Source organism: Chiloscyllium punctatum, chromosome 2, assembly GCF_047496795.1.
Source record: "Chiloscyllium punctatum isolate Juve2018m chromosome 2, sChiPun1.3, whole genome shotgun sequence".
Taxonomy (NCBI): domain Eukaryota; kingdom Metazoa; phylum Chordata; class Chondrichthyes; order Orectolobiformes; family Hemiscylliidae; genus Chiloscyllium; species Chiloscyllium punctatum.
The window spans coordinates 127,251,018-127,278,829 of record NC_092740.1 but is presented as its reverse complement, the minus strand read 5'-3'; the positions used below and the strand labels follow the sequence as shown (position 1 = coordinate 127,278,829).

Genomic DNA, 27,812 nt, shown 5'->3' with positions numbered 1-27,812 from the left:
TGATAAGAAAGTAGTTCAGGATAACAGGAGGGAATGATAAAATCCCCGTTCCTATTGATGTAGAACTGGGCCCTTCCTCATAGGAAAATAATCACAACACAAACTGTGGTTCAGCAACCCTCAAATAATCAAAGATTCTACCGGAGGTGTAGTAGAGGTAACTAGATCAAAGTTTAAGGTATTAATGGCACCATACAGTTAGAAAGAAAGTATTTCCATTAGTTGGGGAATCTGGGCAAGAGGATAGAGTCTGACATTTAGACCCAGACTTTTCAGGAGTGAAATTAGGAAACAATTTGACATAAGGGTTGGCAGAAAGTTACTTGTAAATAAAAGCTGAGATGAGCTTATTTGCTAATTTTAAATCTGATATTGAAAGATATTTGTTATCCCAAGGTATTAATGGATAGTTGGAAAGGAGTTCAGTTTCATTAAGTGATGAACAATCTTAAGGGGTAAAATTGTCTTGATCCTACGTTTGTGCAATTCCATCTCATCAAATCCTTTCCAAATCTTAAAGACATCTTTTAAAGACACCCAGCCTGTTCAACCTTTCCATTAAGCACAGAACCTCTCAGTTCAGGCCACATTCTTGTAATTCTTATTTTTTTGTGCCTTCATTAGTGATTCTGTAGCTTTTTAGACAAATGCAGAACAGAGCTGTGCAGAGAGCTCCAAGTGTGGCCTACATGATAATCTGATTTCTTCAGAATTGGCGTAAATAAACATGAGAATAACATAAGACGTTACAATGGGTTCTATAACAACTATGACTTATTTGTTACATATTTATTTATTGTTCTCTTTTTGACGTGGAACCAGTTTAGGATTTTGCTTTTTTTATTTCAAATTTATGGTCATTGGGATTATTTTTGCATGTTTACTTTCATACCATTTTTTAACATCCAAAAGGTATTTGAAGTTCCTTCGTTTTCTGCCTTGAAACATTTAACTGGCAAAATGTGATTTTTTTTTGTCTCCGGAATGTGTTGGGATGACTGTAGAGTTGGTGCATGAGAGAAGCCATCTGGTGTCTCAGACAATCGTATATATATTCACATGTCAAGCTTTTTAGCAAAAGAAAATAAAACACTAAGGGAGATTTTTAGATCATGAACTCAGTGTTTCCATAATGAGGGATAGATTTTGGATGGGCTGCTTGGGATGACTAAAATGGAAGAATTCAGAAGAGAGCACTTTCCAGAAATGATGGTTACTTATAAAGACTTTTCCATTCAAGCAGAGCTGTTTGTAATGGATACTCTGAAGTGACTGTTTGTTTATGTGAGAATAGAATGAGCTTCATTTGGGATCATACATAATATTGAATGGCTGTGCTGATTGAAATCTATCAATTTTGCTTATATGATTGGGCTTTCACCCACATATTCATGTTTCATGGCATTAACTTGTGTTAGTGACTACACTAATGTAATGCCAATAGCAAAGATGGGACCTCCTATCACATGAAATTGTGGAATCTTACTTCATAGGAAGACCCCATTTGTACTTTTCTGGTTGTCTGCTGGAATTACATACTTAGTCCACTTCCCTTATGTATTGCATGTGCTTTTTGTTTTGCAAATATTTATTCTGTTCCCTTTTAAAAGCGATTATGTTGAACATTCCATCCTTGCAGAACTCTCCAAGGGCAACTTTTCACATTTATCTTATCAGAACCTCTCATGAGTTTTGAACATTGTTTTTTTCTTCTCTAGTCTCATTTTTAAAAAAAGACTTCCACTTATTTAGGACCCCATTCAATAACAAAGCCTTTCTTCTCTTGTCCCAGCTTCCTGGATATCTTCTGCACTCTCTCCATGTGCATTGATATCTTGACATCTTTCCTAATTTAAGCTACTCACAATTGGATTTAATAGCTCCTGGAGCAGATAGGGAAAGGCAGACATAGAGGTGTGTGGTGACGATATGTTTGAGCATCAAAAAGATGGGAAGATTTGGGACAGAGAATAGTATTGTATCAAAAGGATACAGGAACTGGTGTGCCAAAAACAAGGGAGCCAGTTAGGCTAATTTGAGGATGGGGAAGGGCAGGTGAGAAATCTCAATAAGGGGGGCTAGAGATAACATGGATGAAAAGTTTAGGGAGAGACTCAACATAGAGGGGCAGAGAAGGATTGTGCAGCTGAACAGATAGACTTACATATTTGAGTTGAAGAAATCCATTGATTCCTCAGATGTTAGTGAAGGCGAGAATGAAATGACCAAAGAAAGGGGTCCTGGAAGAGTGGTACACAACAAAGAGGTCATGGGGTGGCCTGACTTCTCATACACCTCGAACAACTGGAAGTTTTAGCTGAGGGGTATGAGGCACAGTATTACTTGTCATGTGTGACAAAATTGAGAGTGAATGGATGCATTGTCAGATGCATACATAAAAGTTTGCAGCAATCTAACTTAGTTGAAGAATGATAAACAGAGAGATCACTCAAGCCATTGTGTCTATGCTTGCTCTTTTAAAGAGCTTTCCAATTATCTTCATTCCATTGTTGTCTCCCCAGAGCCCTCTGTATGACATGCTTTCCAATTTTATCCAATTTATTTATTTATCCAATTTCCTGTTGAAAGTTATCATTGAATCTACTTGCACTTCTTTTTGAGGCAATATGTTCCAGATCATAACAAACTTGTTGTGAGAAAGGGAAAACATTTGTTCTTGTTCTTTTGCCAATTCCCTTAAATCTGTGTCCGTTAACTATCAACCATTCTGTCAAAGGATGCAGTATCTCCTTTGTCTAAACTGGACAATTTGAACACATCTATCAAATCACCTCTTGACTTTCTCTGCTCCAATGAGAACAATCCCTACTTCTCCACATTCTTCATGGAACTGAAGTCCCTCATTCCTGGTAGTTAAGGGTGATGGAAGAGAGGATGGTGACTTTTCCTTGAGTGAATTGCAAGAGTGGGTGACGTTGATTTGGGGGGAAGAACATAGGAACATTGGAAAAGAAGTAGGCCATTTAGCCTCCCCAAGCCTGCTCTGCCATTCAATAGATTTATGGCTGGTCTCTTGCCTAATTCCATATGCCTTGATATTCTCCCTTAATAAGAATTTGTCAATCTCAGATTTAAATTTAACAATTGAATTAGCATTGACTACTATTTGAGGAAGAGAGTTCCAAACCTCCACTACTCTTTACATGCAGTAGTGCTTTCTTACATCTCTCTTGAATGGCCTGACCCTAATTCTTAGACTATGCCCCAGTTCTAGAATCTTCAACTAATGGAAATAATTTCTCTTTATCTCTCCCGTCTTTCCTTGTCAATATCCTGAAGACCTCAATTAGATCAGCCCTTAACCTTCTACATTTTAGAGAATAAAGACCTAAATTTGTATAATCTCTTCTCATAACTTAACCCCAGAAGTTCAGTTATCATCCTTGCAAGTCTACATTGATCTCCCTCCAGGGTCAAACATCCTTTCTATGATATGATAACCAAATCTACTCACTGTACTCTCAGTGGGGGTCTCACAAGGGTTTTGTATGTCTGCAGCATATCATCTACATCCTTATACTCCAGACTTTTCGATATGAGGACCAGCATTCCATTAGCCTTTTGGACTATTTAATGTGCCTGTTCATGGCATGTTAAAGAGCTATGTACCTGATCACCCAAATCTCATTGGACATCCACTGCATGTGAATTTTTGCCTTCTTAAAAAAAAAGTCCGATCTATCCATTTTCGGTCTGAAATGGATAACCTCACACTTGCTTATATTAAAATCCATTGGCCACAGCTTTGCCCATTCACTTAATCTATGAAAATGCTGTTGTAATTTTATGCTGTCATCAACGCCATCTACAATGCTGTCCATTTGTGTGTCATCAAAAAATTTGACTTTTTATGCCATTATCCAAGTCACTAATGAATATTGTGAATTATTGAGGCCCCAGCCCATATCCCTGTGGAACACCACTAGTCACGTCCTACCAATTTGAGTACTTCCCCATTATTCCATCTCTCTGATTCCTACCAGTCAACCTATCATTTCCTATGATTTGCCCTCAATTCTGTGGCCTTCCTCCTTAGCGAACTGTCTCTTGCATGAAACTTTCTCAAAAATCTTCTATAAGTCCATGTAAATAACATTCATTGACTTACATCTGTCCACCACCTTTGTCAGCTCTTCAAAAAAACTGACATTTGTTAATTATTAATTTTTTTGCCAGTCCTTGTTTCCAGGTTATTTGAGCTATGCTTTTTTTTCAAATTTCAAGACATTTCCCTCCTGCCTTGGTTTCATTTGATTGTTCTTTCTCCCTTACCAGTTTTCAGTGGGCCTCTTTATTCTATGGTCACTGCTTCCTGGATTATACTTGCTGTTGTATTTAACCTGATTGTCCCACTTTGCAGATTGTAGAATTGTCACAATGCGCAGAGAGGTCATTGGCCCATCATGTCTACAACAGTTCTCCGAGTGTTTTAATTTTGTGCTAATCTCCTGACCTTCTCCCACAACCCTGCACATTGCTGCTATCTAAATAATCACCCAGTCCTCTCTTGAATACCTCAACTGAACCTACCTCTACCAAAATTCCAGGCACTGCATTTCAGGTTCAAATTATTTGCAGCATTTTCTTACCTTGCATTTACATTTCTTTGAAAAACGCTTTAAAATTAAACCCTCTGTTCTCAATCCATTCACAAGTGGAAACTGTTTCTTTCTGTCTGTACAGACTTTTCATGATTTCATAGCATCGCAACACCAGTTTGCGTTTAAATAGCAGCACAAATGTGGCAAAACAGGTAAATGCCTCCAAGTGCTCTTTAGGAGCAATGATCAAATGATATCCAGAGATGTGCACGTTGGGTGGATTTGGCAGGCTAAATTACCCCATAGTGTCCAGGCATGTGTAGATTATGTGGATTAGCCATGGGATATGCAGAGTTACGGGGATGGAGTGGATCAGGATGGGATGTTCTTCAGAGGGTCAGTGTGGACTCGATGGGCTGAATGGCCTGCTTCCACACTATAGGGATCGTATGATTCCACCTTTGGAGATTATATGCAGATGACCATATGCTTGGTCAAAGAGTCAGGTATAAAACATGCCTAAGGAGGAAAGAGGGCTGGAGAGGTTTAGGGAGGAGAGAAGGCTGGAGAGGTATAGGGAAGGAGTTCCAGAGCTTTGAGTTGCAGAAGATGTTGGGATATGTGTGAGAATGCAGAATCAGAGGAGCTCACGGACCCACTTATGAGCAATACTAAAACTAAATGTCAAAAAATATAAGATAGTCACTACCAAATTTAATAGGGAATTCAGGAGAACTCTCTTTAACCAGAATGTGGAATTCACTATCACAACAAATAATTGCAGGGATGCATTTAAGAAAAGAATAGATATACACATGAGAGAGAATTGCAGGATATATTGATGTGGCACGGTGAAGAGTGGAAAGAAGTTGATGTGGAACACCTACCTTGCTGGAGACAATGGTCTGTTCCAGTGCTGTTGGTTCGATATGAACATGACCTGAATCGATATATGCCCCCAGCACACCAGTTTTCTGGCAATAATTTGTGAATGTCTCAGAAGGAAAAGCTAATAAAGCTGGCAAATGAAACATACTGGTCTGCATTGCCATGTCCTTCACATTGGAGTATCAGTGAGTCCAGAATGTTTAGTTACATTTATTGTTGTCACAATGCTCTGGAACTTTTAATAGTTTAATCATTTTAACCTCTCCTTCAGCGTTGTGTGTTTTTCTTTACATTCCTTGCTGTTCACAACCTGGCAGTGGTACTAAGAATGCAATAGTTTGAACTTTGAAGCAATTTTCATGACCTCATGATCTCCCAAAGCGTTTCACAGAAAATAAAGTACTTTTGAAGTGTCGTCACTCTTGGATTGCGTTCAGAACCCAACGTGTGGAATTTTGTGTTCCTGACAATGTCACACAGTGACACACTGACGGAGTCATAGAGCACAGAAGAGTCCCTTCGGTCACCTCTTTATCTCCCCCTTCATTTTAGTTAATCCCTCCCAATATTTAGATAATGTGTAGGACATCAACTTTATTCCCTATTGTCTTGATATCTGCCTGTAACTGGGTTTGTCAACTCTGGCTGGAAGTAATGATGGAAATTTTATCGCGTGACTCACAATAACTCTAGTGGTATTCCTTTAAGGGGATGTATCTTGAGCTGCTGCTGTCCACTATTCACCACGTGACAGGACGAAATGTATAAATCCATGTAGTCTATTTATATACAGTTTATGTCGTCTGCCATGACCATTTGGAAAATAAGGACAGCAGTGTTTCAAGGACACCTGAGAAAAGTCCCCATATGGTGTCCCTCATTTCCAGGTTTCGCCATATGTGTGAAATCAAAAACTAAAAACATGTCTCAAATGTTCTAGCCTCCGCTCAACTCATTGTTCTAGATTATGTGATTGGTTTTCCAGATCGTGTTTGAAGTTGCATTCAGCAGCACAAAAGGAGGTTACGCCGCCTTGGATGATATTTATTTTTCCTCCCAGTTTTGTGACAATAAAACAGGTGAGCATCTCCATTTTCTGCCTTAATTGAGTAATTTGTACACAAGTTACCTTAACAAAAACCAAACGAACAGTGGATGCTGGAAATCAGAAACAAAAACAGAAATTGCTGGAAAAGCTCAGCAGGTCTGTCAGCATCTGTGGAGGGAAATCAGAGTTAACGGTTTGGGTCGAGTGACCCTTCCTCAGAACTGATGGTAGCTAGGAAAGACTATTAGTGGCTAACAATGGGTTGTGTGTAATAGCAGACCATATGGTAGCAGGACCTGGTGTGTGGGGGTTGGGATAAGGACATGGGAGAAGGTGCCTCAAACCCTAAAGCCGTTGAACTCAATATTAAGTCTAGAAGGCTGTAGAGTTTCCAAGCGGAAAAATGAGATACTGTTTATCCAGTTTGCACTGAGCTTCCCTGGAGAACTGCAGCAAGCCTGAGTCAGCGATGTTGGCCAGGGAACAAGATGGTGTATTGAAATAGCATCTTCTCCCATGTCCTTACCCTACCCTCCACAGGTTTTGTTAGCACATGGTCTGCTATTACACACAGCCCATTGTTAGCCACTAACAGGCCTCATTAGCAGTCATTCATTCTCCTAGGCTGACCATTATCCACTCGTTTGTCTGTCCACCAGTCTCTTCTCTCTCTCTCTGGGCTCTATCTCCACCTTGTTTACTCCTGACCCCCTCCTCTGACCATATCTTTTGCATAAAAATAAACTTTCTCCGAGCCACCATCAGTTCTGAAGAAGGATCGTTGAACCCGAAATGTTAACTTTGATATCTCACCAAGATGCTGCCAGACCTTTAGATTAGATTCCCTACAGTATGGAAACAGGCCCTTCGGCCCAACAAGTCCACACTGACCCTCCGAAGAGTAACCCACCCAGACCCACTTCCTTCTGACTAATGCACCTAACACTATGGGCAATTTAGCATGGTCAATTCACCTGACCTGCACACCTTTGGACTGTGGAAGGAAACCCACACAGACAAGGAGAGAATGTGGAAACTCCACACAGACAGTCATCTGAGGCTGGAATCGAACCTGGGACCTTGGTGCTGTGAGGCAACAGTACTAATCACTGAGCAACTGGACCTTTTCCAGTAGCTTCTGTATAAGTTATCATAAGCTTGTCTCCTGACAAAGGCATTTGTGTGGCTAGTTATCTTCAGTAATATGATGAGTATGAAAGCAATATTGAGATTGGTCACGATGAAGGCATGTGCATTTATAGGAGTAGAGTGTACAATATTGAAGAAATAGTTGTTATTGGACCCAATTAAATCCACCTTAAGATTGAATAGGCAAGTCTCCACCATTAATTAATGATTTGTCCCTCTGGAGATAGCTGCAACTGAGTCAGGAAGAAGGGGAGAATTTCAGAAGTAATGTAAAACAGAATTCCAAATGTGTAGTGGTAGTATTCCTACCACTGGTCCAGGACGCCCAGGTTCATATCCCACCTGTTCTAGAGGCATGTCTTAACATCTCTGAACAAGTTGCGTAGAAACTATTCAAATTTCCACACGATCCCTGCTCAATGTTGAAGTGACTTATTATTGTCAGGAAATTGAAGAGGTTCGATAGACAAACTTCAGCTGGGCTGTTCTGGTGAAGAGTCACTAGACTCAATGTTAATTCTGCTTTTTCTCCAGAGGTGCTGCCAGAGCTTCTGCTTTTGATCTGAGATCTCCAGCATCCATAGCCCTTTGTTTTATTTAAGCTTCAGGTGGAATTGGTCAGTTTTCCATGCCATTCTGTGTCCTTAGAGACATTAGCTAAAGCTGCCTATCTTCCAGCTGCCATACCAACACCTTCCAACTCAATAAACCATATTATGATCTCAGCTGGTGGTAATACTGGACTGGTCAGATCATATGGAAAACTGCCTCGATACATTAAACATATTATCTTTGCAGTTTGGTTACAGTGGTCAGCCACTAAACATATTCACACAAAGCTGCAAATATTGTTTTCACAGAAGAACACAAGTTTATCATATAAAAGATATTATCTAGATATATATAAGACAGTTTTGAAACGTTTTAACATAAACAGCAAAAATAAAGAATAATCTCTTTTCCCAACAATACCTATTTACAGATATTCAATCCCAATCAGTATCACTCGTATTACAATGCAGTATTACAACTTGAAGATTTTTTGTCTCATCTAATTTTATACAGTTCTGATGGCTTATTCATACTTCCAACTCTTGAGGACCTGGATTCCTTTGCAGGATTCACAGCAACAAAATTTCTGCAAACTAAACTCTTTCAGCCTGGACACTTCTTAAAAACTCTATTTCTGCTCTGCCAAAATGAAACTGTACTTCTACCAATGCTCACTGTTGAGTCTCACGTATAAAGACTGGCTATCTTTTAGAAACCAAAATTGTTTTGAGGGATGTGAGACTCACCGGCAAGTCCAACATTTGCTGCCTGGCCCTAATTGCCCTGGAACTGAACAGCTTGCTACGCCATTTGAGTGTATTTTAGAGTCAGCCGCATTTATAGAGTCATCAAGTTATACAGCACAGAAACAGACCCTTCAGTCCAGCTCATCCATGCCAACTGGATACCCTAAACTGATCCAGTCTCATTTGCCACCATTTAGCCCATATCCCTCTAAACCCTTCCTTATTATGTCACCATCCAGATGCCTTTTAAATGCTGTGGTTGTATCCATCTCCATCACTTCGTCTGGCAGCTCGTTCCATACACGCACCACCCTCCACATGAAAAAGTTGGCCCTTAGGTCTGTTTTAAATCTTTCCCTTCTCACCTTAAACCTATGCCCTCTAGTTTTGGACTCTCCCACCGAGGGAAAAAGACCTTGGCTTTTCACTCTATCCCTACCCCTCATGATTTTATAAACCTGCATAACATCACTCCTCAGCCTGTGGGCCAGACAAGGTGGAGGTGGCAGATTTGCTTCCCTGGAGGACATTAATGAACCAGATATGATGATCAACTATAGTCCTAGCATTTGCCATTACTGAAATTGACTTCTAATTCCAGATTGTTTTATAAATTAAATGTAAATTACACCAGATGCCTTGCTCAGATTTGAAACCATGAGCCTGGGGTCTCTGAATTCATCTCTGTATGCTCCCGCCCCATCGAACTCGTCTCTGCATGCTCCTGCCCCACCAAATTCAGCTCTGCATACCTTGACACTGTCCTGTTCCCCCTTAGTCCAAGAACTCCCCACCTACGTTCGGGATGCCACCCACGCCCTCCACCTCCTCCATGATTTTCGCTTCACCGGCCCCCAATGCCTTATCTTCACAATGGACATCCAGTCCCTACACACTGCCATCTCCCATCATGAAGGCCTCCAAGCCCTCTGCTTCTTCCTCTCCCACTAACCCAACCAGTACCCTTCCACTGACACCCTCCTTTGACTGAGTGAACTGGTCCTCACCCTGAACAACTTCTCTTTCCAATCCTCCCACTTCCTCCAAACCAAAGGAGTAACCATGGGCACCCGCATGGGCCCCAGCTATGCCTGCCTCTTTATCGGATATGTGGAACAGTCCACCTTCCGCAGCTACACTGGCACCACCGCCCACCTTTTCCTCCGCTACATCGATGATTGTATTGGCGCTACCATGTGCTCCCACGAGGAGGTTGAACAGTTCATCCACTTTACTAACACCTTCCACCCTGACCTCAAATTTACCTGGACCGTCTCAGACACCTCCCTCCCCTTCCTAGACCTCTCCATTTTTATCTCGGGCGACCGACTCAACACAGACATTTACTACAAACCGACTGACTCCCACAGCTACCTAAATTACACCTCCTCCCACCCTGCCCCCTGTAAAGATGCCATCCCATATTCCCATTTCCTCCACCTCCGCTGCATCTGCTCCCAGGAGGACCAATTCCACTACCGAACAACTCAAATGGCCTCCTTCTTCAAAGACTGCAATTTCCCCCCAGACGTGATCGACGATGCTCTCCACTGCATCTCCTCCACTTCCCGCACCTCCGCCCTTGAACCCCGCCCCTCCAATCGCCACCAGGACAGAACCCCACTGGTCCTCACCTTCCACCCTCCGTCATTTCCACCACTTCCAGACAGACCCCACCACCAGGGATATATTTCCCTCTCCACCCCTATCAGCGTTCTGGAGAGACCACTCCCTCCGCGACTCCCTCGTCAGGTCAACACCCCCATTAACCCAACCTCCACTCCCGGCACCTTCCCCTGCAACCACAAGAAATGCAAAAATTGCGCCCACACCTCCCCCCTTACTTCCCTCCAAGGCCCCAATGGATCCTTCTATATCCGTTGCAAATTCACCTGCACCTCCACACACATCATTTACTGTATCCGCTGCACCCGATGTGGTCTCCTCTACATTGGGGAGACAGGCCGCCTACTTGCGGAACGTTTCAGGGAACACCTCTGGGACACCCGCACCAACCAACCAACCCAACCGCCCCGTGGCTCAACGCTTTAGCTCCCCCTCCCACTCCGCCAATGACATGCAGGTCCTTGGCCTCCTCCATCGCCAGACCATGGCCACACGAGATTCTTTCTATCTCGTTGTTCTCTCAGTTGCTGTATATTTTATACCTCATCTTCCGCCTAGGAACCCTCCAACCACACGGGATGAATGTAGATTTCTCCAGCTTCCTCATTTTCCCCCCACCTTATCTCAGTCCCAGCCCTCAGATTCAGCACCGCCCTCTTGACCTTCTAAGCAAATCCTTCTAAGCTAAGGCACTTTCTAAGTAGTGAGTGAATTATATAAGCTGAACCTTGAATTGCCAATCCTGTGGTTCCAGTAACTGAACACTAATCTGTCAGAGACAGAGAGGAAGAACCTCATGAATGTGTTAAATAATTTTTTGACTGTTTTTGATTATTATATAAATATTAGACTTTGAAGCAAAGATAAACGTTGTTTGAGTGACAGGCATAGATAATTGGCAAACACAGGTTACTGATGGCAACATGGTGCTAGGAAATTGGGATGTGAGATGAAACTTTGCAAAGTGCGTTATGACCAGACTTGGCAATCATTGGTTTTATTGTGGTGTGAATAATAGATCATTCTCAACTCACATTTGTTTTTCTATAATAATTTTATTGGCAACGAAATTGTGAACATTAAGTGCACTTAATATTCTTACTCATTTTAATTGAATTCTTTGCTATCCAATTGCCTCATTGAGACTGTCTTCTTACATTCAAAATCTATTTTAAGTACACTGTTAAAAACATGCACAAGCTTGCAATTAACTGGACTAGTTAATGTCATGGGAAGAAAGAAGTTTGTGTTTTGTACAGTTTATGCTTTTTGTGCAGAATCAACTTGTGGTTGTCTTAAAGCTGATTTGCTGATTATAGTTTTGCTGTCTGAGCTAACTGTTTCTTTTTGAACTTAGCAAAGTCCTCTATTTTAACATTGGTCTATATTCATCCGTTAATCATTGTGACCGTTTTGGATCTGGCACAAGTTCATATGGCTAGGCTTATTTGGCAGTGAGAACATGGAGCCATTTGTTTTGATAAATTCTCTCTATCTAAAGCCTGTATTTTTTGCTCAATTTGTAATCAAAATAAAAGAAAATTATCTGTCTCTGACCTGGAGCAATTATTTCAAAATGAGGAGTGGAATTAATTATGAGAATCAACTATTTGAAGAACTTTGCATTTTGTCCAGGGGTATTTAGAACTTCTTGTAACTTTGCTACATGTGAGGTTCTAAGGTTGTGAGACAAACAACATCAGAATTATTTTAGCCCCTTGATCCCATTTGTATTGAGTTGGGGATAAGGGTTAAAATTGGCCCATCTAACAACCTGGAAGGAGATTGTCATAAGTCTAAATCGATCAACTCCCTACTCTCCACTCTCAATAAAGCCCAAGCGAGTTCAGATTGCTCAATGGCTATTTCCAGCTTTAACTGTCGTGGGCAGTACTCAATGCATTAATGGATTTTATACAGTCTCCTTGAAGGGTTGAACTATACCTGAGTAGTATCAAAATGATGTGCATCCTGTCATATGATTCTGAATTGCTCTTATAATCTTCCACATTCAATACAATTTGTTGGTAACAGCATTTTCTATCTTTGTTGAAATGAAGAAATATTATTCGACCCATCCGTGGCAAACTGCAACTTCGATGAAGATTTGTGCAATTATTCCCAAAACCACAAAGATGGTACAAAGTGGACGAGACTGGTTCGAAAACCCAATGCGTTCCATTTTGGAGATCACACAAGTGGACTAGGTAAGCTGTATCTGTGTGCTAAATCATGTGGTGTTCTTCCTATTGTTCACATTCTATATGCAAGAGAGGGATACGGTCATTATGATTGAACAGGTATGATGTTCAGTATGATAGAGGCTGGTAAAAGACATGATCTTTATAAAAGAATTAGCAAACCATACTTTGTGCATACATTCATAAAACAAGGTGACTAAACATTTACTGGAATACAGTTTTATATCTCTTTTGTGAAAGATGCTAATTAAGAGAGAAATAATATTCTTTCTATCTCGTTGTTCTCTCAGTTGCTGTATATTTTATACCTCTGAGAATAAGCAAAAGGAATGACACACAAGTTTCTATTTCCAGGAACTACATTTACAAGACTTTTGTTTTTGAAATGACTGTTCTGTTTGGATTGGAATACCATCATGTATAAATGTCTGTCCCAGTCGCCCACAGTCATGTGATCTCTACCAAGTGGCACACACCCTTAGGCAGATTTGATAACCTTCACTTCAACGTGAGCTGCCATCAGTAAAGTCAAATTAAAGATCAGAGGGAAATGCTGCTTAAGAGAAAATAACTGAAGTTTTTCCTCTGCCAACTCTTGTTCAAATTACTGGGGAACATGAGGCAAAACTGGGAGTTATTCCATAACACTGGCAGAATTATGCAATAGCATTGCATTTATTGAGAAAACCAGGGCAGATATAAGTTGTTACAATTTTATCACTGTTGGGAAGAAACTGTTTCAAAATACATCTTGCCCTAAACTTCTGAGTAAGGAAAAGAAATTTTAAAAGCTCTGAAGGCATGCTTTGAGACCCATGTGAATATTATATACGAATAATGGGTATTCAATATTAGGAGTAAAGTGAAAAAGGGTCCATTGATCAATATGTAACATTATTAACTTAACTCAGAAACCTGTGAATTTTCACATATAAAGGATGAACTAATCAGAGATGGGATTGTATTAGGAATAAGGGATCTAACAGTGAAAGCACCTGTATTGAGAGAGGACCAATTCGGGATAGCAGTTTCCCATGTCAGAACAGATCAGGTTTGCAATGTTGATAGTTACTCTAGGCATACAGGGCAGAACAATCACAAAGGGCAGATTGCAAATACTGTGGAAGATTTCATATAAAAGAGAAGAAGGCATGTACAGCGTGGGAGAAAGCAGCGCTCTCACTGCAAAAACCTTTATCACACACAATCTATGGTTAAAAAGAAACATAACAGGCAGGAACAGATGGCCGATGGAGAGATTGGCTGAAGATTCCAATGAATCACCAAAAACGATAAAATTGGTTAATTCAGTTAGGTTGACAGATGAAACATGGTTTGTGATGGTTGGAATGAGGACTGCTGAAAGAGAACATAAGATCAATGTAAAATGTTATCTAGACACTGGTGCAACACCACGACCTTCATAGACCTGTACTAATTGGATTTGACGTAGCAATCCAAAAATGAAGCTCACCAAAGTAAGGTTCAAACTGTAGAGTCATGGAATCATGCAACATAGAAGCAGACCCTTCAGCCCACCATAACAGGCACCAAACAGACACAAATCCCATTTATCTGCACTTGTTCCATAGCCTGCTATGCCCTGGCGTTTTAAGGTGCTTCTGAAATGTTGTGAGAGTACCTGCCTCCACCACTCTCTCATGCAGCACGTCTCATATTTCTACCCCCCTCTGAGTGAAAAGAGTTTTCTCAGATCCTTTCTAAATCACCTACTCGTCACTTTAAACTTATGCCTTCTGGTCTTAGAAATGTCTGCAATGGGGAAAAGATCCTCAAAATCTGACCAATCCGTGTTCACATAATTTTGTCCACCTCAATCAGATCTCCCCACAGCCTCCTGTGCTCCGGGGAAAACAAACCCAGCCTATCCAGTCTTTTCTCATAACTGAGATTTTCCAAACCACGCAACATGCTGGTAAATCTCCTCTGCAACCTCTCCAATGCAATCATATCCTTCCCATAGTGTAGCCACTAGAACTGCACACAGTATTCCATCTGTGGCCTAACTAAAGTTTTAACAAGACTTCCCTGCTCCTATACTCTGTGCCCTGGCTAATGAAGGCAAGCATCCCCTATGTCTTTTTCACGACCCTCTCTATGTGTGCTGTCCCTTTCACAGGCCTTTGGACTTGTACACCAAAACCCTTTGTTCTTCAGTACTCCCTAGAGACCTACCATTCATTCTGTAAATCTTTCCTTATTAGTTGTCCCAAAATATATCACTTACACTTAGTGATATTAAATTACATCTGCCATTGCTCTGATCAAATTGCCATCTGATCGCTATCAGATCTATAACCTGAGACCATCCTCCTCACTATTAACAATGCCACTAATTTTCATGCCACAAGCTAACTTACTAATAATGCCTTCTACATTTGCACTCAAGTCATTAATGTGCATAACAAACAGCAAGGTACACTGCTGGCCACAGGCATCCTGTCACAAGAACATCGCTCTACCCCTCTTTGCCTCTGATTTGTAAGCTAATTATGGATCCAGTTTTCCAACTTACCTTGGATCCCATAGGCTCTTATCTTTTGGATCTGCCATCCAAAAGGGACCTTGTCAAAGGCCTTACTGAGGTCCATGTAAATCACATCAACTGCACCAGCCTCATCAATATATTTAGTCACTTTTTCAAAAAGATGAATTAAATTAGCCAGAATGATCTTCTTCCAATAATCTCTGATCCTTCCCAGCCTTTCCAAGTGTTGATTAATATATGATGGCACTATTCTTGTGCTGAGAGGACAGATTACTCTGTGAGCTCATTGCAATAATGAAAACAAGAATGTGGAGTTCCAGGTCATAGTCAACAAGCAAATGACACTGATTTCATTTGGAGCAAGTCCAAACCTTGGACTGGTTACCTTCAACATGCCAAAAGAGATTTACAGCCTGTTCCAGCACAAATTGAACATGGAGCACATTCTTGACAAGTGCAAAGCTGTATTCACAGGATTAGGATGTCTTCCAGGAGACTATCATCTCAAAGTAGATGGAAATCCAAGATCAATTCAGCAGCTGCATAGGAAAGCATAAAAGACAAAACAAAAGATTTGGAAAAGTAGAGCGAAATGAAGAAAGTAATAATGGCTTCAGGGTGGTTTAATGGCTGTGAACCAACCTGACAATTTGAGGCTCTGCACTGACCCAACGAATCTAGACAAGTTTTGAAGAGATCTCACTATCTCATGCCAACCATCTAAGGAATTTCACCATGATTTGCAAAGACAAAAATCTTCCTGCAAAGTGAAGTTAGATAAAAGTAACAGTTGTCTAACTACATTCTCAACATGCTTTAGGTGATACAAATAGTTGCATATGCAGTTTGGCGTGTCCACTGCTCCAGAAAAGCACTAAGATAATTTGTGATCTTCCTGGAAACGATTTAAACAAGAAAAAATATACAATTAAAGATGCCCAAAGTCAAGAATCGTATGCCAACTCCTGGCCAAGACATGCAGTGATATTGGGCAGAGAACAAGAAACAATGTTTACTAAAATTAAGCAACTAGTGACAATGCTGAAATACTAGGGTGTAAATAATGAAGTCTTTCTGCAGTGTGGTGCCAGTGAGCCAGGACTTAGAAACTGAGACAGAGGAGACTTTACTGAAACATGTAAGATTCTTGGGTGGGTTGATAAGGTGGTTGCAGAGATGATGTTTCTCCTTCTTGGAGAGTCTAGGACCAGAGGGCATAATCTAATAGTAAGTGATCACACATTTAAGACAGATATGAGGAGGATTTCTTTTCTGAGTCAATCTATGGAATTCTGAATTGAATCAGCTTTATTGTCACGTGTCTTCAAATGAGAACAGCAAAAAGTTTAGAAGTCACCAGTTACAGTACCATCTTAGGTATAAAGGTATCTAGGTACAGCTCCTTCAGTTATACAAGCAGTGTAACAATGTCACCAATACACAGCATCATTTTAGGTACAGAGTACCTAGGTCCAATCCTTAGATTCAGAATAGAGAAATGAAGAAAAAAATTACATTGCAGCTATATACAGTATAAACATAGGTCAGAAAAACAACAAGTTTAAAAGACAAACATTTCTTTTAGAGATTTGTTGAAGTTAGATTAGCTTCGTTACAATGTGGAAACAGGCCATTCGACCCAACAAGTCCACACTGACCCTCTGAAGAGTAACCCACCCAGACCCATTTCCCTCTGAGTAATGCATCTAACATCATGGACAATTTAGCGTGACAATTCACCTGACCTGCACATCTTGGGATTGTGGGAGGAAACCCATGCAGACACGTGGAGAATGTGCAAACTCCACACAGACAGTCGCCCAAAGCTGGAATCAAACCCAAGTCCCTGGCGTTGTGAGGCAGCAGTGCTAACCACTGAGCCATCATGCCGCCCCAAATTATTAACTATTTTCAAAGCTGAGAGACACAGACGGATTTGTTTATCAGTGAGGGAATTGTGAGAGATCGGCAAAAGGTAAGTGAAGTTGAGAATTATAAGATCAGCCACAATCTTAACAAATGGTGGAGCAGAATGGCCTATTTCTCCTGAAACTTATGGTCTAGGGACTTGGAGCAACCCTACTGCAGCAAGGACACTGGATCCATTTGCATCCAGAGCACGAAAACAAATAGAAGAACATAATAAGAAAATGATGTTACTCCGTATACAGAGATATCATCTGGATGTACTAGCAAAGGAAGTAGATGCATGTTGTAGACATGCTGTCAAGAATAGCTGTCCTAGTGAGCGAAGTGGACAATGCTACCAAAGAATGTAAAACTCCTCTAGTGTGAAGCAGCAGCTCATTATGCTCTGGAAGTCATCAATCAGCACAAACACTGAAAGTAACAACTATCCAACAAGATGCAAATCTCCAACTGCTGCAAGTAGTGATAAAAGGATTGCCAGATGGCATCAAGGGCATTCCCATTCCTATGAAAGCATATTGGGCAGATAGAATTGGATTGACAGCCCAGGGTGGCATGTTGTACAAAGGAAATAGAGTAATTATCCTGAAGGAGTTGAGAGGAGAGACGCTAAATCATATCCTCACAAGACAATGAATTGAATCAAACCGGAGGAAGACAGAAGATGTCCTCCACTGACCAAACATGAGCATGGAAATTTAGGATCAGATCAGCTATTGTGCGACTTGTAATGGGCACTAAGCTAAGCATGCTAGATGATACATGACATCCCAGACAGACTATGGATGAAGCTGGAAGTAGTTTTCTTCATACTTGCAGGAAGTGACTATCTTGTTACAGGAGACCACTACAGAAAAACCTCGATTATCCGAACATTGATTATCTGAATTTCAGATTATCTGAACAACATGGCAAGGTCCTAATGCTTGGCTAAACTGTGTTATCCAAACATTTGATTATCCAAACATTCAGTTACCTGAACAAAATACTCCCCACCCGTTTCGTTCACATAATCAAGGTTCCTCTGTATTCTGATTACTGAGGAGTGGACTAGTTGACTTCAATGACTCCCATTGCAATTACAAAGGATCTAAAATAACACATCAGTCATTATGGCATTACCAACACTGTTATGAAGGACAGTGGCTGTTAATCCATGAGTTAATTCATCAGTCACTTCATGAAAGATTGGGAAATTCAACACCATACGTCATCTCTACGTTATCTCCAGTCAACTGGAAAGGCTGAGGCAGCAATGAAAATCACCAAATGAATCATAAAGAAATGGAGCAAATCCAATACAGATGCACTCAAGGCAACCCTCATGTGGAAAAACACAGCCGTGAAGGCATGGAAAGTAATCCAGTATAAAAACTAATGGTGCACCCCACACAAAGTACTATTCCAATTGCAAAAACAATTCCGGAAGCCAGAAGTAGAAATCGGTGTGAGTGCAAACATGATGGCGAAATAGCCAAAAGCTCATTTTCATTTCAGCAAGATTACAAAGCTGTTGTTGTCAGAGTTGAATATTGGAGAGCCAGTTAGAGTACAATCATTCAACAATCTCAACAAAAACTATCCTAAGTAGCAACATGGGACTTGTGTGGAGCAGTTGTCACCTCAATGGTATGTGGAGGAAGTGAACCACCAGATACACCCCCTCAATGGCAGACACATACACTCAGTTCCGGAAACTGTTCCCCAACTGCATTAAGAGACCAGTATGATTTATGGATGATGTGTGCAATGCATCGGGACTTTTGGGAACAACAAATTGCTAAGGTAATGTAATATTTATTGTTGGGAACATGAATACTTAAAAGGTACATGATAATTCATGCCATTTTTTCCTTTCTTTTTGTATTAAAGTGGATTGAAGTACAATCATGTACAAATTCCTGTCCTAGTTAACTATAGTCATAGGAACTCTATCATGAGGCACATATCCTTTTGGGCAGACATCTTAAGCTTCACTTCAATAAAAAGTTCTCATGTTGAATATACTGTTATGTGGGTTTTGAAATGATTTGTAGTTCAAGGTGAGGTTCTGGATGTAGGCTTCACCTGAGGCCCACTGAAAATGTTACCTAGTAGGGTGATGAAACGTCTGGAAATGAACCTTCCAGCTCAGCGAACAAACCTACTTCCATACTGCTATGTTTTGGACAATATACTCCATGCATACAGCCTTTTTCTTCCAACAACTTCCACATTTTATTTTATCTAACTAACAAGCACATTCACATAAACAAACACAGAAGAATTGAAGAATTGCACAAAATATCAGTGATCTGCAACTTTGCTTATGGGGGAGATTGGAGTGATGGAGGGGGTGCTCCTAAGTCAAGAGAGAACCTGAGGGAGTGGGTGAGGATACAGTTTCACCATCATGCTGCTTTTCAAACTACAGCCTTAATTATTACTGACTCATCTGAAAGCTGTTGGAATTGTTAGCGGTGGTACTGGATAGTTTTCTCACCTCTGAGTCAGTAGGTTATGAATTTAAATTGCACTTGAGATTTGAGCATAAAAATCCTGGCCACACTTCCAAATTGTCAGTTTTCAACATTGACAGATTTTTGATCTTTACCCAAACCTCTGTGAATTCTACACATATCCTCAACTATTCTAATAGCCTTAGCTGGCCTTCCCCTTTCAATCCTCAGTAAGCGTAAGTTCATCCTAAACACTCATCATCTATATGCTTGGCAACCTATATAGGCTGCAGCAATGCCTTGGATTTAAACTTTACATCCTTGTTGTCAAAGGGTTATGGTTAGAGTTTGGGTTAGAGTCTCCCGAGCTCAGAAGTCACCTGAAATTCTACCACTCTCTATTATCTCCATATTACTTTAATTCTGATCTCTTGTGCATTTCTGGATTTCCTGATTCCAGCCTTGGCATTGGATGCATGGAATCTAAGCTCTGGATTTCCTTTCCTCACCTTAACTGTTCCTCCCCTGCTTTCCTTCTTGATGATGCTCCTTAAAACTATCTGATCAAGCTTTTGGCCATTCTCCCAAAGCTCCACACATTGCTCAGTGTCAAACTTTGCTTGGTAACACTTCTGTGAAGCACCTTATGATAGCTTTAAACCCACAACACAAAGCCCAGTTATGGTTGAGAGGAAATTGTCAGCAGGCAAATCAATCTTGTATGATTTTATTTAGCGACTGGTTGGAATGATGCCTGTGGTCTGGGACCTACCAGACTTTTCCACTGAGGATTAGCAAGACACCTTCAAATGAGATAGGATAACATTCAAATTAAATACAGGGACTCTTTGAAATTGCTAAGGAGAGATTTACATATAATGGGAAGGGCAGAATCAGCCCATCTGTTCCAATAGCTATTCTATGTACCTTGCAAAACCCCCATCATCTCACCCTGACAACCCTGCTTTCACTTTCATGTGCTCCTCTAGCTTCCCATAAAGTCACAGAGTTAAGTTTCCTAGTCCATTAGTATTCGCTCTTCCTCCTTCTAGTCACCTGGCAGTATAGCAGGGAAGGAGAGGACATTGACATCTTGCCCGTTCCTGATGGCATTTTCCCAGAATCAGTCAGGTTCACCATCCTGTGGGGAGACTCCTCACAGGTTCCCAGTGTCAAGGGGAGGGGGGTTAGTGCTCCATGACCCACAGGGTGATCCCTGTGGGGGGACAGTGCCTGACCCATTGAAAGTGCATCCAGTGCTCCGTGTACAGTTTCTACCGATCACTGGGAGCCTGCCTGGCATCTGGTTTCCTCTCTAAGGGCTGATCAAGGGTACCTCACCATTGATGGGCCCTCGCCTAGTAGTTACAGCCTCAGCTGTAACCACCATAGAGTTTGGCTGGTTATGGTGAGCTACCAGTAATCCCCAATTGGGCTGTGAGCTCTGAGCATGTCAGCTGCCTTCGTCAGTTGGATGATGGCTCATTGACAGACCATAATTCCACTCCAGTCAATCACTGCCTGCTGGAGGGGAATCACCACCTGCCTTTTAATCCTCACTGCAGCTCATCTGCAAAGTTCAGTCCATATAGGGCTGGACAGACATCAGGGAACCACTTGGGACACTTTTGGCCCTTAAGTGAGCGTTAGTTGTCTAATCAAGGACCACATTCTGCCCTGTTGCAATTTAGTGGGCACTAAGATTCTTGGAGCTGAGCCATTTTGATCCTGCAGACTGCCATATAGCAAATCGTGGGGGTCATGCTTCCTACAATGATATTACATGGAGGCTATCCCCACAGCCCATGGCTTTCTCTCCTTACATCCATCATTGGCTCCCTCCTCCCACCACTACCCTGTAGAAAATACCCGTCAGCACTTTGCCAGAGCCTCCCAGCCAGCCTGGCCTCAGTTAGATCTCAGGCCCCCTTGAGTTCCAGAGCAGCCACAGTTGCTCTTCATGTCGGCCTCCTGCAATACCAAGAGTAGCCATCAATCCCTGAGGCGCTGCCAGTGCTTCAGAGCTGCCAGCCCCCAATTCTCCAGCCGCCCTGTGAGGTGGGACTTATAAAAGGAACCCCTCGGCCGAAATAGTAAACTGGGAAGAGCTGGATGAGCGATGGTGGGCTGTCCTCGAACACTTGAACTAAGGAAAGTCTCCGCACGCTGCAGTGTACAATCCAGCCCGTGGAGTCATTACGGTATGAGGAGGACACTCAGCCCACTGAAGACATGTCAACTCCTTTTAGAATCATCTAGCCCTCACATTATCCCAAAAGCTTTGCATTTTATTTCTCTCAAGCAGCTGTTTGGCTGTCTCCGGTTCCACCAGACTCATGGACAGCTGGTTCATGGTGTTGATTAAAGGCACTTATGCTATTCATCAGCATGTTGCACTTGGTGGTTTGCTGAAGATTTGTCATTACACTGTTTAAAACAGAGAGAGGATGATGTGCCTGTGAGATCTGAACTTTATCTGGTAACATGCCTGTTTGAGTTAGTGAACATGAGGCTCTCAGTTTTAAAACCCAGACTATCAATCTCTACTGAATATAGCCTGCTGAGACAGTTGGGATTAAGTGAGGATTTGGGTATTAATAAAATTGAAACTTAGCCAGTCAACTGGGATTCTTGTGCACATACATGAGTCCGAGGTTAACTCTGAGAATATGCCAAAGTATCTTATATCGATAATTGCCCCTCAAATAGTCTATTTACACAGAATGTGGAGATATTTAAAGGGCAAAGCTGAATAAACATGTGAAGAATGTTGAAAATGAATGTTTGTAAAAAGATCATTCGTCATCTGTGCACAAACATTTGGAAAGACGATAAATTGACTGGAAGATAAGATAAAACAACCAGAGGATTTTTAAACTTAACCTGTTCATTGGGGAACTGGAGGAACTGTGTGCACCACTGCTCCCATGCTCTGTCTGACTTGACTCTGTTGAAGTCAGCACTGAGAGGTGTGTCAGCCTGGTCTCTGTACCTAAAGAGGGACCTAGTTACAGTGGAGACAGCTCAGACCAGTTTCAGTTGATTGATTCGTGAGATGAGAAGTCTGTCATATGATGCAATGTTGAACAGATTGGGCCTATACTTACTTGAGTGCAGAAGAAGAGACATGGCAGTGGAGGTCAGGTCACTGAGTATATTTAAGACTGAGATAGGTTCTTGAGTATCAAGGGGATCAAGGGGTATGGGGAGAAGGTGGGAGAATGGGGTTGAGAAACTTATCAGCCATGATTGAATGGTGGAGCAGACTCGATGGGCCGAATGGTCTAATTTCTGCTCCTATGTCTTATGGTCTTATAATTTGAACTAAATTTATAAGATTCTGAGGGGGCACGGTAGGGTAATTGCTAAGAGGGTATTTCCTCTTGTGGGGAGTCTAGAAATGGGATCACAGTTTAAAATTAAAACAGAAAGGAAGTGGTATTTGTTCTTTGAAGTTCATTAGTCTTTGTGGTTTTGTTCCTCAAACACAGTGGATGCTGAAATATTGAATGTATTCAAGACTGTGATAGGTACGTTACTGATCTACAAAGGAATTGAAATTTAGGGGGGGGACAGGTAAGAAAGTAGATTTGAGACCAAAAACCAGATCAGCCACAATCTTATTGAATGGTGGAACAGGTTCAATGGGCCAAATGGCCCTCCTGCCCATATTTCATATGTACCCAATTCAATGAGATTTCTGTCAAGATTAGAGTGGTGCTGGAAAAGCACAGCAGGTCAGGCAGCATCCGAGGAGCAGGAGAATTGACGTTTCGGGCAAGAGCCCTTCATCAGGAATACCCAAAACGTCGATTTTCCTGCTCCTCGGATGCCGCCTGACCTGCTGTACTTTTCCAGCACCACTCTAATCTTGACTATGATCTCCAGCATCTGCAGTCCCCATTTCTGCCTCAATGAGATTTCTGCCTGGTCTGTTAAATTAAAGTTGCTCATATTCATTCACTCACTAAAATCAATTAAACTCACGTGGTTAAACTTAGACAATGCAATTTCAACCCTGATGGTATTTGCAAAGCTGAATGGAGTTCATAAGAAGTCACAAATTCTTGGTGAAAGACCTTCAAGGGAGAGATATTTAGATTTATATTAGATTACTTTGTGTGGAAATAGGCCCTTCGGCCCAACAAGTCCATACCGACCTGCCGAAGTGCATCCCACCTAGACCCCCCATTCCCCTACATTTACCCCATTCACATAACACTATGGGCAATTTAGCATGGCTAATTCACCTAACCTGAACATTTTTGGACTGTGGGAGGAAACTGGAGCACCCGGAGGAAACCCACACAGACACGGGGAAAATGTCAAATTCCACACAGTCAGTTGCCTGAGGCGGGAATTGAACCAGGGTCTCGGGCGCTGTGAGGCAGCAGTGCTAACCACTGTACCGCCCACCGTGCTGCCTGACCTGACACTGGATTGGTGGCTTTGATGGTTCGCAAGACTCACAGAGTTCCCCAAACAGCAGCCACTCAAACTAAAGCCGATTCAGGTAATTGATACGCACATAGAAAATTAAATACTCTCCAGTGTGTGAACGTGCTCACACAAAACAGGTAACAGTTTAGTGCCCCATTCACAATGCAAAAGAGGTTTCAGGATACACTCTGACTTAATCAACTGAATGGACAGTTGTGGCTCCATATCTACAATGGCCAAGTTAATGTTTCTATTTTTACAACACATTTACTGTAATTTCCAGACTTGCCTTTGTTGATTGGAGCAATTTTATCAAATGACTTGCTTGGAATAATGTTATGAAGTTCATCTCTCCACATCACTGTCATCCTGGCTTGATCAAATTTGAACAATTATTTTAACTCCTGAATAAAGCCTGTCGGAGCAACTTTTTTATTCAGGGAGTGGTGAGAATGTGGAATTGTCTGCTACGAGAAGTGGTTGAGGTGAATAGAAAAGACGCATTTCAGAGGAAACTAGATAAACGCAGGAGAAAGAAAAGGAGGACGTGGGTCAAAAGTTTCAGGTAGGGGGTTTTCAGGTGTGTCTCTCACACCCACCCAAAGACTGGGTGAAGAGTACATGCTGGCACTGCCAGCAACCCAGTATTCATCGAACTGTAGTGTTTCCTGGAGGCTATGTCTCTGTTACTCTTTGGGGAGAAAATCCCACCTTCATGACCTGGCAGCTAATTTGATTGTGCAACAGCTCTCTGTAGACACAGCAGCCCTGGTGGGAGCAGCAAACAGTCAAGGTCCACGAACGTAGAGTGGAGGTACATGGGAGTGTTCCACAGTGGAGACAGGAAGAGAAGCCTGAGTTGTGGCAAGAAAGGGTTTTGGTGATTGTGATAACTGGGGTGGGCATTAATGGAGGCACTGAGTAATGGAGGCACCGATGCCACACTATCCCATCCCCACCCCCCCCATTAGACTATCATCCTATCCACCCCTCAAACTCCTCCTGCTCGCTGAAAACTTTCAGCTGAGCAAAAATGACTTGTAAGTGACCACTAACTTGCATAAGAGCTTCCATTGGGTTAGGCGAGTCACCCCGTGGTAAAATTGTGCACAAGGCCCCTGGGTAATTTTCACACCTCACCTCATGCAAACCCATTGGTGGGGAACTGTAAACTTTTGTTGCAGATTGATGGGATGGAAGGAGTTGAGAGGAAGCTCGTGAGAAACATAAACATCATCAAGGTCAGGGTGGGCCGAATGGCCTGCTTCTGCTCTGTGAATTCTGTGTGAATCTGTATAGTGTGCATTGCATTCACGTTTTTGGCAATCTCCAGGCCCTGACTTCCGATTATTTTTGGGATCGGTATTTATTTGCATTTCCTGTCTTAATTCAGTTTTGGATACTGTCTTACCTTTCGCAGGTGGCTTTCTGATTTCCAACACAAGGTTCGGTTACCATCAGGAGTACGTGGCTCATCTGGCTGGTCCACTTTTGCACGCCAATCTCCAGTATTGCTTGCGTTTCTTTTACGCCCTGAATCACTTTGTCACAGAGGATGCCCTCGCAGTCTACATCTACGATGAAGAAGACCGTGTTCAAGAAAAGATTTGGTCAATTCCCAAATCGCCCACTGGAATGTGGATTCAAGCAGAGGTTAACTATCGAAGGCAGGAGGCCAGTAAGGTAGTTATTGTTCCTCATGGAAATGGAGAAAGATTAATCAGGGTTTGTACTCCTATAAACCCTGTCCAGTACTTTCTACTGGAAAATGTATCTGTACAAGTGCAGGGTATGAATTTTGCCATGAATAGTACCCACTACACAAACACAAATGAATCAGATGAACATCACCTGCAATACGCGAGTCATGAATGTAATGAAATATTCTGTACTTGCATTAATGAGTGCAGTTCCAAGATGCTTGACACTATCAAAGAGAAAGCACCCCTCTTGACTGGCACACTGTGCACCTCCTTAAGTATTCAATGTCTCCATCACCAATACACAGGGGTAGCAGTGAGTACCATCTACAAGATGTTACTATAGCAACTGTTCAAAGCCCATTAGACAGTACCTTTAAAACTAATGACCTCTAATGCATTGGACAAGGGCAGCAGATGCATGAAAACATCATCACCTGCAAGTTTCCCATCAAGCCACACAGCATCCTTAGTTGGAACCAAACCACCATCCCTTTAAGGGCTCTATCTGTGTGAATACAATGTTGTGACTCTGCTTATCAGTTGGTCAGCTGAGTGTGGCTTGCTGCAATATTTACTTCATAACTTATAATGCACTTTACTGTTTCAAGTTAACCAACCCATGCAGTTGATCAGTCAGGATGAGCAACTAATTGCCTTTTAAAAGCTGGTAATAGGTAGGAAATTTCTTCATTGGATGCAGTTCGAGAAAACCAATTCAGTAGAGCTTAAGAATCACGAGACTCTTGAGCCTTTTCTGGATCTTTCAGAGGGTCCTTATGAGGACCACTGCTTGGGCTGAGCATTGCTTGCAACAAATGGATAATTCACAAATTCTAGCAGCTTTACCCCTTAAGATGGGCTCAGTAGTAACTTACAGAACCACCTAAATATCCCGTTGTGTCAGTCTTGAGAAAGGAATAAGGCAGCTGAGCTGTTTTTATCAAACCCCACTCATCCTGCCACCAATCCCTGATTTGTCAATTGACTGCCTCCTATTTTCAGACAGGAAACAGACAATCCTGGGTTGAAAATCCTCAGCACTGAGTTGCTCTGGGTTGTTTTAAGTAATGGCGTAAACATGTAATTAAAATTCTGAGTAATCAAAAATATTTGCAATCGTGTGCCCCCTTAATGATCGTAACACTTTCCAATGTCCACATCCAATTAAGTGTTTCTTGATAGAAAAACAGCAGCTATTATTGGAAATACTCAGCAGGTCAGGAACTTAGTTGGATAAAGAAAGACAGGTTCAGCAAACTAAGATAACATATCGAATTTAAACATAAATCAGTCAGCCAGCTGACGAGATGTCAGACTCTTCAAGATTCCACCTATCATACAGAATTCTTCCAGTTCCCCAAGAAAGGTTTATTGAAAATATTTTTCAGGAATTAATTTTTTTTGTGTGTTTTTAATGGTTTTTTCCTAACATGATCAGATTTGCACTCATTTAGATACTTTGCAATTATTCACTACTAGATCAGTGGTGAGTGATAGTGTGCCTTGTGCCAGAAATCATAAATTACTGTGCCAACATTTTACTCCGAAGCGGAATCTCTAGAATGTTGTGAACAACTTCCAACACTCCAGCATATTGGTAGCATGCAAAAAAGATAAAACCATGAAGTATGCTGAGTAGTTGACAATGTTAGTGTTCAACCAATCCTTTTTGACATTAATCAGGCTTTTCTTGGGTTCAGATTTAACAACAAGTTAGTCTATTATTTGAGCAAACTAAATATGCTCTTTGTATTGGTATTTGGGGGAATGTTTCAGCTTAAATAATGAGGTCAGATGACATGATCAGAACCTAACCTGGAGTGATACTGAGCATGAAAGCTCAATGAAGCAGGACTAGGAACAGGACAGTATTTTTATGTCATGTAACCTTGGTAGTAATATTAACCTATCTCACCAGTTGGGAAAGTGACAATATTGGGCACTCTGTTGGTTTTGCACCATCGCCCACATTTTTGTAATTTGAAATCAATGAGAAATATTGGGCTAATGACGATTCAGAA

General features: G+C 41.6%; 1 protein-coding gene and 1 long non-coding RNA gene across 5 annotated transcripts in view; one reads left to right on the top strand and one right to left on the bottom strand.

Annotated features, from left to right (window-relative positions):
* Positions 1 to 27,812, top strand: part of mamdc2a (MAM domain containing 2a) — a 145,278-nt gene that overhangs the window by 75,064 nt on the left and 42,402 nt on the right. For all 4 annotated transcript variants that reach the window (XM_072588309.1, XM_072588317.1, XM_072588303.1 and 1 more), the window contains 3 exons: positions 6,436 to 6,529; positions 12,632 to 12,778; positions 25,509 to 25,771. In XM_072588309.1, coding sequence (XP_072444410.1) covers positions 6,436 to 6,529; positions 12,632 to 12,778; positions 25,509 to 25,771 — 504 coding nt within the window. The remainder of the gene's footprint in view (positions 1 to 6,435; positions 6,530 to 12,631; positions 12,779 to 25,508; positions 25,772 to 27,812) is intronic.
* LOC140489092 (uncharacterized) overlaps positions 12,744 to 27,812 on the bottom strand; it is a 65,580-nt gene continuing 50,511 nt past the window's right edge. Inside the window, exons 2-3 of the long non-coding RNA XR_011963074.1 lie at positions 25,500 to 25,662; positions 12,744 to 12,831 (exon numbers count right to left, since the gene is read on the bottom strand). This is a non-coding gene — a long non-coding RNA (uncharacterized lncRNA). The remainder of the gene's footprint in view (positions 12,832 to 25,499; positions 25,663 to 27,812) is intronic.